The sequence below is a fragment of the Phodopus roborovskii genome, unplaced genomic scaffold, assembly GCF_943737965.1.
Source record: "Phodopus roborovskii unplaced genomic scaffold, PHOROB, whole genome shotgun sequence".
NCBI classification, from domain to species: domain Eukaryota; kingdom Metazoa; phylum Chordata; class Mammalia; order Rodentia; family Cricetidae; genus Phodopus; species Phodopus roborovskii.
The window spans coordinates 16536346-16549138 of record NW_026126563.1 but is presented as its reverse complement, the minus strand read 5'-3'; the positions used below and the strand labels follow the sequence as shown (position 1 = coordinate 16549138).

At 39.8% G+C, this 12793-nt stretch overlaps 1 protein-coding gene across 2 annotated transcripts in view; it reads left to right on the top strand.

The window, feature by feature from the left end:
• Chst9 (carbohydrate sulfotransferase 9) overlaps positions 1-8292 on the top strand; it is a 212564-nt gene extending 204272 nt beyond the window's left edge. For both annotated transcript variants that reach the window (XM_051202134.1, XM_051202133.1), the window contains one exon: positions 7097-8292. In XM_051202134.1, coding sequence (XP_051058091.1) covers positions 7097-8176 — 1080 coding nt within the window. In that variant the 3' untranslated portion in view covers positions 8177-8292. The remainder of the gene's footprint in view (positions 1-7096) is intronic.
• Positions 8293-12793: the final 4501 nt, after the last annotated feature.

The window sequence follows — 12793 nt, the reverse complement described above, 5'->3', positions numbered from 1 at the left end:
TCTCTGGGTCACCTGCTAGCTCCTAAATCATGACATGGGGACTTAATAATTATGAGTGTTCAGCCTTATCTTGGGCTCTTTTCTTGCTAGATCTTATGACTTATTTTAACCCATTTCTCTTCATCTACATTTTGCCTTGAGGCTTTTATCTTTCTCTCTCCCTTCCTTCCTTCCTTTCTCCCTCTCTCTCTGTCTCTCTCTGTCTCTGTCTCTCTGTCTCTGTCTCTCTCTCTTTCTCTCTCTGTCTCTCTCTCTTCCTGTATGTCCCACTGTATGACTTGCTCCAGCGACTTCGATGGGAGGAAAGCACAATTCTCCGAGTAGGTATCCTTGATTCAGTGACTTTGAACAAACAATAAGGATGAAATTTTCAAATTCAGCATGAAGTTAACTAGCACTCCAGGATTTTTACTGCTTCACATATTTGAATATTAGTTGCTATTATTTGTAGTCACGCATGTCTCATATAAGTTTGCAATGTCAATTCATTAAAGATATTTATGACAACATATAGCCATAGTTTACAACTAATCTGTGGTTTAAATGCAGACACCAAAGGAAATATGGATGTCCTTGGTCGGTGCTATCACTAGAAAACAGGTGGAGGTCCATGATCTGCATTGTCATTGAGGATAAAGGGCAAGGAAGCTACTTTCACAGTGGTACCCATAACTGCAAACTAATAGTTGAGAATGAGAGACATAGAGACAAACTCTTCCCCCCAACCCCCACCCCACTCCTAGAAACAGTCTACACAGGAAGTCATTGAATAGAACTCTTAGAAATTTGTAATGGGATGCTAAAGTGTAGCTCTTCGCAGTTGATGGCTTCATGTGGGGTAGGGGATTGGTAGGACTCGGTTTTCTTTAAGGGGCTGGACTACTGGGAGTTTGAGCATGTTCCAGTGAGTATATGGGCAACACAAATTAGACTTGGTCTTTTTTCTTTACTTTTCTATTGGGAGGGGGTCACAAGGATGGGAAGCAGAGATCTGAGAAGGCTGGGAAGTGAGTATAATAGGATGCATTGTGTGACATTCCCTAATAATAAAAATAATATGTTGGGGGGAAAAAGCAGGACATCTCCAGTTCAAAAGTCAAATAATGCAGTTGTTAATGCCATCTTGGAAGGCAGTGGATCTGCTTGCTAGAGATCAGGGTGGTTTTCACAGACAAGCTAAGATTGAGTATTGATTTAGAAGAGCTCGAATGTCCCAGAAAGAGGGACAGGGTGGAAGACATGCCAAGAGTGAGAAGCAGAGAAAGCTGGTGTCAAGGGAAATGTAAATAGAAGTGGGAAGTGGTCCAGCTAAGGCAGTCTACGGATGTACCTGAGGACCAGGACTTTTGTTTGTGTCTAGCAAAGCCAGTCCAAACTGTCAAAGAGTGAGAAGGAAAGTATCTGGTAAAGTCTACTTTGATAACAATTTGCAGCAAGTCTAGTTTGGAAGACCCTACAGAATACCCAACCCAATGAAGAAGTAGTAAGTCACACGCTGCAAAGCAAATCACATTATTGATGGGTATAACAAAGAGGAAATAAAATTTTAAAGATGCAGACATGATATAAAACAGTCACTTTATGTTCTAATTAGTACAAAAGCTCTCCGATGTATGAATGGGTGATCAAAAGGCAACAGGACCATTTCAAAAATATAAATGAGCTTGGGAGGAAGCAGGTAGCTTATAGGTGTTTGTTTTGAAGACAATTCGAAGGAGGAGCCCACTTAAGATTCCACTCTTCTTTTTCATGCTACTTAACAGTAGCTAACGCATTGTTGGAGAGTTGGAGATTTTATATAAGCCTAGGAAGTAGCATTCATTAATTTTAATGCTAGTATTATATCAATGCATATTATACTTTAATATTAATATCTCTCAGTCTTGGAAAGCCTTGGTTAGAATTGGAAGGTGTCAGATCTGAGTGGAATGGCAATGGAGGATGGCTCCAAGCCCCGGTAACAGACTTTATAGAGTAAATAGTAATAGGGCGATGGGTTCTGGAAGAAGATGTGGAAACACTTTATGAGTCTCTTGCCATTTCACTTTCAAGAATAATCCCTTTTCTGTAACCTCAGTTTGATCAGAGTAAAAGAAACTGGCTGGCCTGGAAAGAAAAATCTATCAAGAGTAGAAGTCTAACCCTTCGTACTTTCTGCCCTGTGGTTGAACTTGACCCTGAAAAGCTGCCTGATGAACATGGAAATCTGACAAAGGGTGCATAAACAGGAAGCATTGTATCTGACCCACTCACAGACACGTGTGGCATCCGACCTTACATTTGAGTTCTGTCTCATCTTTAAAGCAGTCAAGTCCACCACAGGACATTCCACTAGGGGGAGAGGAAATCTGCAGACCATGTTCTTTATCTTTGGAATTCCCTTTGTCACTGAAGTTGCATGGCCACTGCCTGGGGACCTCCAGGAGACCTTGCTTGATTACAGTTGATCACCGACAGAGATTCTGCTTCTCTATGTCAGCACCTGGGGACCCAGAATGCCAACAAGCCCAGCTGAGGCTCCAAAGCAACTCCCAGTGACTCTGAACATCTGATTTAGCAGACAGGCAAATCTCTGCGTACACCCCCCCCTCCCCTCAACCCCTGATGTACACACACCAAATGGCTCTCCCTTTGACTGTTTTGTTTTCTGTTTTGCCAAAGATTTGTTTCAGCACAGCTTTTTGGTGCCTTACAAGAATCAGTTATTTCTTTAAGTCAACCTTGACCTTTTTGATGAACACTATTTTTTCAATTAAGCTGTAAGATGTTTGTTTGGAAGTCACTATTAAGTCATCACCATAATTGTTAACTCCGTAATTATCTGTTGCTTGAACCACAGAGAAAAAGGAATTAAGGCCCCAGTGGTGATATCCTAATGTGTTGGGGTGGGGTGGGTTGAAAAGAAAACCACAGACAGAAGTCAAGTCTTTCCCCATGGTCATTAATGCTGTGAAGGAAAACAGCACTGTGCAGGGAAAGAAAGATGCAAGGATTAGATGGGGTGGCAGGGTGACCAGGGAAAGCTCCCTTACAGAGGGGCTTCCTGAAAATTAAAGATGAAGAACTAGCTGTGCTGTCTGGCAGAAACCTGAATATGTAGTTAAAGTCACCAAAGGATTTCTCAATGGGAAATGACAATGAGCCGGATAGTTAGGCAACGATGGTCTGAGAAATAATGAAGATAGCTCAAGCATCACTCATGTATGTGAAGTGGAGAAGTCTTCTATCAAAGATGAGGTGGTTCAGCCATTTGAGTTTCTTCTGTTGAGAATTCTCTGTTTAGATCTGTGTCCCAGTTTTTAATTGGATTACTTGGTATTTTGTTGTCTAGTGTTTGGAGTTCGTTGTGAATTTTGGAGCTCAGCCCTCTGTCAGATGTGGTGTTGGTGAAGATATTTTCTCATTCTGTGGGCTGCCATTTTGTCTCGTTGACTGTGTTCTTTGACTAACAGAACATTCTCAGTTTCAGGAGGCCCCATTTATAAATTGTTGATCTCAGTGTCTGTGCTACATTTGTTATATTTAGGAAGTGATCTTCTGTGCCAATGTGTTCAAGGCTACTTCCCACTGTCTCTTCTGTTGTTAAACATCCTTAACCATAAGGGAAATGAAAATCAAAACAACTTGAGATACCATTTTACACCTGTCAGAATGGTTAAGATCAAAAACCATTGATTGCTTATGCTGGAGAGGATATTGCTGGTGGGAGTACTAACTGGTACAGCCATTTTGAAAAATCAGTATGGTGATTTCTCAGAAAATTGGCAATCAATGTACCTCAAAACGTAGCAATACCTCTTTTGGACATATACCCAAAGGATGCATGCTCACGCCAGAAGGACATTTGCTCAGCTGTGTTCATATCAGCATTATCTGTAACAGCCAGAATCTGGAAACAACCTGGATGTCTCTCTACCAAGAACTGATAAAGAAAATGTGGTACATTTACACAGTGTAGTACTACTCGGCAGTTAAAAAACAATGACATCATGAAGTTTGCAGGCAAATTGACAGATCTAGAAAAAAAAAAAAACAATCCTGAGTGAGGTAACCCAGACCCAGAAAGGCAAATATGTTATATACTCATTCATTAGTAGATATTAGACATAAAGCAAAAGACAACTAGCCTAGAGTGCCAGGAGAAACAAGGGCCCCAGAGAAACAAGGTAACAAAATAGACCCTAAGAGAGGCAAGCATGGATCCACCTAGGAAGGGGAAATAGACAAGAGCTCCTGAGTAAATTAGGAGCATGGAGGGGAGGGGAGGATAAGGGTAGGAGGAGAGAGGGGAGCAAAGAAGAGAATGAGGAGGGAACATGAGGAAACAGGATGGTCCATTTGGGGAAAGAACAGAGAGGGAGAGCAAGGAAAGAATTACCTTGATAGAGGGAGCCTTTATGAGATTAGGAGAAATCTGACACTAGGGAAGTTCCCAGGAATCCACGAAAATGACCCAGGATAAAACTCTAAGCAATATTGGAAGGGGTGCTTGAACTGGCCCTTCCCTGTAATCAGATTGAGAAATATTATAATTGTCATAATAGAACCTGAATCCAGTAACTGATGGAAACAGATGCAGAGATCCACAACTAATGACTGAGCTGAGCTCCAGGGTCCAAAGAGGAGGAGAAGGAGGAGTGATGAGTAGAGGGGTAAAGGCCATGATAGGGAAACCCACAGAAACAGCTGACCAGAGCTAGTGGGAGCTCACTGACTCCAGACTGCCAGCTGGGGAACACGCATAGTTCCAAACTAGACCACCCTGAATTCTGTGACGGTGAATGGCTTGAGCAGTTTGTGGGATCATTGGCAGTGGGACCAGGATCTATCCCTCGTGCATGAACTGCCTTTTTTGGAGCCCATTTCCTATGGAGAGATACCTTGCTCAGTCTAGATACTAGGGGGGAGGACCTAGGTCCTGCTTCAGTGTGGTGATGGAACAGACTTTGTTGACTTCCCATGTGATACCTTACCCACTCTGAGGAGTGGATGGGGGTTGAGATGGGGGGAAGGGGGAGTGAGGGAGAGGAGGGGAAGGAGCAGGAACTGAAATTGATATGTAATAAACAAAAAAAGTAAAATAATGAAATGAAAAAAATAAAACAGAGATGAGATGGTTAAGGAGCTGAGGTCACTGCATTTCCATTGATACATGCAGAGCTAAGAACAGAAATAAAGGATCCAGAGTCTCCAAGACATGAAGTGGAGACCAGTGGTAAGAGAAAGGTAAAAAAGACTCCACAGGACACATTTCACAAGAGCAGAGGGCTCTCTGGGAGCTGTCATGGAAGCAGACTGGACAAGAATGAATAGCCCCTTATTCTTGGCCCAAGGGACACTCAGATCCATACAATGAAGTTTCATTTACTTGAGAAAGAGTGACATAAGCAGAATATGGGATTCTAGGAACAAAGAATTGAAGAAATATGAAGTTCATTTTACCATAGTGATAAAATAATGATGCTGGTTTTCCTGCAGTAACAATGGTTAAGGTTTTTATTTGTAGTGATAATAGAGGCATTAGTGATATAAATAATCATGGCAGCTTGTCACAGCCCTATGTGAAGTACTCCTCATGCACACGTGCCTATAAAAACTCTATGATCTCTCAAACATACAGAAAAGTCATATATAATTGATGACAGCTTTATGGACCATAAATCATTGATCAGAACAAAGAAGGAAACAAAGCTTTGAAGAATCCTGGCAATCTCTGGGAAAGATAGCAGACAAATAGCTTTAGAGTTGAAACCTTACCTAGGTGTCCTAATAGTGCAGATGATTTGAGGTAGTTCTTTTATGAGGCTGTACAAGCTGGTATGGTAATTAGAGATTATTCCCAAACTCCTCTTGGTAATCTTATATTTAAGTTGCTGAGGGCCCACGATATCTGAACGTGGCTTCAATACTCATTTCTCTGCTCTTTCACTCAATCAGTAGGAAATTCCCAAATAACCTTTGAAGATCAAAGTCCATTCATTCACAAAATTTGAGGGATACTACCATCAGCTATAGACCATCAAAGACACAGGAAATAAAACTAATAAATAGAAGAAAGTATTTCCACTTCATCTACCTATACTCTGGTGGTGTCATGTAGTAATGCTTTCTGAACATCAGTTATCTCTTCAATTTCCCAATAACACACTGAAACCCCTAGACATTTATCCCCTCACTTTCCCAAGTCTAAGTGAGATCATGCCCACTCTCTTTTCACAGCCTTCCAATAGCTCCTGAACTTGCTCACTGTAAAAGCCAATATCTTTAAGAGTTTTGTTCTTATTAGAAATACCACATATGGATCCCAAGCTCCATGACTTCCCTTTCCCAGCCAGTGCAAGGAAACAATCAAAGGCTAACTGCTTGGAAAGTGGGCTAGTAATTCAGGGAAGAGGAAAAATTGCTCCATCTATTTTTGATATAATTTTACACAATAAGACATCAAAGCTATCATTCAGGATTCTTAACTCTTTCTTCAAGTCTGAAAGATGAGAAATATTATACATGAATAAAATTATATGATATTTTGGCTATAACTCACATTCTGACTATAAAATATTTTTAGAATGAACAAATACATTACTTTGGGTAAATGCTGATGAAATTGAAATGTTGTTAGGGTTTGATAATTAGCCTTGTTTCAATTTTAAGTTGCAAAGTATGAACTTGACTCTTCTATACATTACAAACTGTGTGCCCCTAAAACAAGAGGGGAAATTCTATTCAAATATAGCTGTGGGTTGCATGTCTATTCAGTAATACTTCTTTGAAATAGCAGACTCAGGAATTTCTCAGGAATCGCTCATGACTGAGTGTTATTTCACTGCATTATAGGCAAAATCAAGGCACAACTTCCAGGGCTCTCTCATCTCTGTCTTAAGGATACTAATTTTTATTTTCTATCACTGGGTTTTCTGTGAAAAAAAAAATCTTACTAAAAAGTGTATAATCAGCCTGCCTTACTGAATTATTTCTACTACCTTATACTCAGTGTCTTCTCCTCTGTCATGTCTGAAAACAAATATGCTAATTTCTTTATCTACTAGCCACATATTGGCGAATGCACATCCAACATGTCTTCTTACTGTTTTAACAGATCTCCAAAGTACTCATGCCTGAGGACCTAAAGAAGAAAACCGGAAATCTGCTCAGTGTGGGGAGACCGACAAGGGTTTTAAGGAAGAGTAGCAATTCACAAGGGGAGAATGAACCTCCCAACTCCTCAACAGATAACTCAATAGAAACACATCAAGAAGCCAAGCTTCGAGTCTTTCAGAAGCCCACTGAAATGAAATGGCCACTGGTCACTCGGCCCTTAAACAAAAGTTCAGTCCAAGGCAACAAATGGAAGAAAGCAGATGCAACCCAAGAGAAACGAAGGTCCTTCCTTCACGAGTTTTGCAAGAAATATGGTGGAGTAAAAAATCCCCAGTCCAATCTTTTTCATATGGTATCCAGGATCTATGTAGAAGACAAGCACAGAATCCTGTACTGTGAAGTACCAAAGGCTGGCTGCTCTAATTGGAAGAGGGTACTGATGGTCCTAAATGGATTGGCTTCCTTTGCACTCAATATTTCCCATGACACTGTGCACTATGGGAAGCATCTGAAAACATTAGATAGCTTTGACTTAAAAGGGGTACACATGCGTTTGAATACCTATACTAAAGCTGTGTTTGTTCGAGATCCCATGGAAAGATTAGTGTCAGCATTTAGGGATAAATTTGAGCATCCCAATAGTTACTACCATCCAGTGTTTGGAAAGGCAATTATAAAGAAATACCGACCAAATGCCAGTGCAGAAGCGTTAAATAATGGGTCTGGAGTAAAATTCAAAGAATTTGTGTACTATCTGCTGGATGCTCACCGCCCAGTAGGGATGGATATTCACTGGGAAAAGGTCAGCAAACTGTGTTATCCATGTTTGATCAACTACGACTTTGTAGGGAAGTTTGAAACCTTAGAAGAAGATGCCAATTACTTTCTCCAACTGATCGGTGCTCCAACGGAGCTGAAGTTTCCAAACTTTAAGGATCGGCACTCCTCTGATGAAAGGACCAGTGCCCACGTGGTAAGGCAATACTTAAAGGACCTGAGCCGGGCAGAGAGGCAGCGTATCTATGACTTCTACCACTTGGACTATTTGATGTTTAACTACACAGCTCCACATTTGTAATGTGAATTCATTTTCTAAAGCCCTGCATTGACTTGATGATGATGGCCTCAAATCAACTACTGTAATTTTCCTACAATTCTCTGTATGGGGGAAATTTAAGTAAGTGAACTTGTTTTGATTGAATGAAGACTCTTTTTCTTTTTTCTTTTCTTTTTCTTTTTCTTTTTTTTTTTTTTTTAACCAAAGAGTATGACAGCAATTGGCACAAAGTTATTGAGAAATCATCTCAAGGAGACATGTAAACAACTTGGTGTGCTTTTTAAATGTTAGGAAAAGAGCTGTTTTGGCATTGTGACTTACACTGTGGAAGCAATAACCTAGCCAACTGTTACATTAACCAAGGAAGCCTCTTGCATGTGAAATGGGGGGGGGGAGTCAATAATGGAGCGAATTATGTATCCAAATCCTGGCATCTATCATGTAACATGCATGTGTCTATTCTTAGCAGTCTGTGGCACATGCATCAATGACTGGGTGATGTTCTTCCTAGCCACTGGGATGATGAATCCATTGTTAAATGTTTGGGAGTGAGCATTTTACTATTGATCTGGAGGCATTCTGTGATTTACAATATGAGAATAGAGCACAAAAACAGATGAGGCTGTGCCTTTTTTTTTTTTTTTTTTTTTTTAACCCGACGGTAAAAATACACAACATGCTAAGATCAAAACAACTAAAGCCACCTTTCTCTTCCAGGAAAAACTTTGGAGGATTGAGGATTGATTTCCTTTCTTGTGGGGGTAGGGGATGAGCCCTCTATGATGAGACAAATGAGCACAACCAAGCAGGTCCTCATTTCCAAACATCATCAGATAGAAATGTGCTCTTAATTCTGCTTTAATTGGAAAGGGGGCAATTGTTTCAGGATGGGATAATCATCAAAACCAAAAGTTGCTGCTCTGAATATAGAGCTCTAACAACAACAGAGTTTTATAAGAATATTACTTGAATCAAAGCACCATGTGCACAACTTTGTATGTGGAGTACACTAAGAATAGCTCTCGTCCACAGTCTAATTATTCAGCTTGGGAATAACTTTTTAAGAACTAATATACCACTTCAAAGACAGGTTATGTTCTAGAGAGTAAACATAACAAGAGCCCCTAGAAATGTTTTTAATAGGCTTATGCATAAGCAAATTAAGGTATTTCCTTCTTAACTTTAAATACTCTGCACTAACAAAGTCAAATGCCATTGCATTCAAATATTAAATCAAAGTCTTTGGAAAATAGGACCATGTGTCACCCTTATGAAAAGTTGAAATGCACTTTGGAAATTTTTTCCGAGGGGCCTGTAATTTAAAGACACATTCATATGAGAAGTATGTTTTAATTAGTTAACTACTACCTAACTTAAGCAAACCACATGCCAATCAAATCCTGTGGGTATGTCTTTCTTACACGCGTTTCTCTTCCTAAGCTATCATTTTTTGATCAGTAAATATTCAGCTGTTTCGCAAAGAAAGTTAGGTCTTAATATTTGAATATTAATAGACCAAGATCCTTACAGTCATACGTGTCTCATTTTGATTTTCCATTTCATGGCTGAGTATTCATAAATTGCTTCACCCTGTGCGCACAGCAGCCCTATCTCCTCCACATCTCACATGAGTGGCTGAACTGCAGTGGGCCACATCAGCAACAGTATTAAGCCCTGCACAACAACCTTTGCCTGCTTTCCACCCCATTTCTTTATGCCTCTGGACCATACACTTGAGCCAAGTAATCTAAATTATATAAATTAAAATACTACTGTACTGGCTACAGTGGATTCCTAGTAACTTACAGAGCTTAAAAATCATCTTTATTTTTCTCCCTCAAGAAAGAAAAGGTAAACATCACAGGGACCTGAACGTTTATACTCACACTACTCAAAGCTCATTTTAGACAGTGCTTGCTGCAAAGACAGAGTTCCTAAGTGGAAGGAAAAAACTGATAACATCAAAAATATATTTTTAAAAAAAAAACCCACCTCCATAGCTCTGGAAAGGAAAAAATGAAAATACTCTCATATTAGCATTTCTCATACATAACTCTGGGGCAGGGGAGACATATTTACATGCTATGTCTAAACATACACAAATCCTTTGGTAATGGAGAAGTGAGAGAGAAGGACAATGCACAAGTTCTCCCTAGTAGTTACTCTGTGGCCTTTGCTGTGAGATGATACCGACATACTTGTGGGTTCACGTTTTGGAGTTTCAGCTACAACCATAGTGTGAAAATACTAAATGGAAACATACAGGAATAAGTAACTCGTACATTTTAAACTGTGCAACATCCTCATATAAAAATTTCTCACTTCCTCTCCATTTAACCTGAATTCACAATCGGCCCTTTAACCAGTGCAGCCATGTTGTTTAGGCTACCTACCCAGTGGGAGCCACTGCAGTTATCAAATTGACTCTCGTGGATGACAGTGTTAGTGTTTCAGTGCTTTTATGTAATAGTCCAATGTTACCTCACAGTGCCTATGCGGTTGACCCCACTTCATCTCATCGGGCACATTATTGTAAGAAAGTGAGTGATAACATAGTGCCATAAATTTTATTATAGCACATTGCCTTAAGTATTCTCTTTTTATTGGCTATTCCTAATCTCTTAATATGCCTAATTTAAAATTAATCTTTATCTTATGTATGGATGCATGAATGAGAAAACAGTAACCTATACAGAAGTAGGTATTCTCTGTGCTTTCAGGCATCCATACGGAGTGTGGCTCGCACCTGCCATAGATAACAGGGGACAGCTCCACTTAACCCCTTTTCTGAATCTTTCTGCCTACGTAACTAAAGGTCACGCTAAAGGTCACGCTTCATCTCTTTCTCAGACTCTAAGGCTGACACCATGCACAGCTGTGCATTCAGTAAACCAGGCTTTGAATTTTCTCACTGAATAACAACCGTCTACACACCCTTCCTTCAGTTGACTTTATATCAAAGCCAAAGAAGCCAGTCACCCTCGTTGGTCTGTTGCTATATTTAAGAGTGCTTCATTCATTTGCTTTGAACTGTCCTCCTTTGTGGGCCAACTCTTGTGTACATAAGTCCATGTGGGTGCACCACTGGAAAAACATAATTTCATGAATGTAAAGACAAGAGAACTAATTCAGACTCAACCTTGATGATGCCCAACTTACCCATTTTAACATCAGTGCACATGAGATGTGATTACACATCTTCGGAGGAACCCCTCAAGTACCTCTTGCTCTGCTATTCCTGTCTAGAATTCCTCCAAGATAATAAGTTGACAATGAATCTAAAACCACAGTTATTTAAGCAGAAACCACCTATGCTTAGGCATGTTTGGTGTGATGTGATTGCCCCAGAGACTGCCACAACCTTCAACTGGATGTATAAGTAAAAATACCCAATTTTCTGACTTTCCTATGTGTATTTGGAAATACCCATTAAGTCGATGGATATGTGAAATCACATGCTGTCTTCTCTAACTTCATAGTCTATAAAATGTTCCCCAGGAATTCAAAAATTACTTGGCTGCCCTTCATAACTAAAAGGAGGGAAAATTCTTACATTTGTGAGAATTTATTCTCTATCTTTTAAAATAAATAGTATTTAGCAAAGAGCCATATATATGCAGATACATAGAATTTTACATATCAGAGTAGCTTTGATGCATATCTGGAGGACTTATCAGAATTGGGGACAGATAAGCTGGGTGGTAGTAAGCATCTCCCTGCTGTGACCTCACATTTGGTGTCCTGGAGCATCTTCAGTACTGGGCCTCCCTAGCATGTGGACTAGCAGAAAAGCCTTGCCTCCAGCCAACATCCTCAATGTGTTCTATTATTTCAGAAAATACTATCAGTAGGCTTTACCCATCTGGGAACTTTAGACCAATGTAAACTCAGCTTAATCCTACCTTAAGGATGATTCCTCCTCAATTACAATTATTAACAATATCATTATCATACAGAACAAGTTTCCATATTTACAGTGCATCAGGCACTCTTTTAAAACTTTCCATATATACATCTATTTAATTCCTCTAGCCAATCTAACTTCAGTGCTAGTATAATCAGCCCCTTTCCTTCCCACACATAATAAGAGAACTGGCAGCCAAGTGCTTGGGTGAGTGGTCAGAGGAGACTGGTAATCAATGGGATGTCAGTGAGCCCCACTAACAAACTTATTTTAAACTGAAATTTTCACTTTTTCTTTCTTTGACATGCAGAATAGCTAAAAGTAAAAGATACACAGTATAATCTTAAAGGTTTTTGTTTGTTTGTTTGTTTGTTTTTGTTTTTGTTTTTGAGACAGGATCTCACTATGTAATGCTGCCTGTCCTGATTCACTAGGTAGACCAGGCTGGCCTCAAACTCACAGAGATCTGCTTACATGTGCCTCCCAAGTGCTAGGAATAAAAGCATGCAGCACCACACCCAGAAGAGAATATTTTGGATATAAATGTATATTGTCCTGATTAGCTAGCTAGTTATTGCATTTCAGGATAGCTCCTCCCTTTATTACTAGTGAGTTCAATTGACAGGTTGGTTCCATGGATTACGGGGAAATGAGTCTTTAGCATCTGCTGCACATTGTCAACCATACTTACTCAGGAAACAGTATTTTTGAAAGAGTAAAAAAGTGATTGGAAC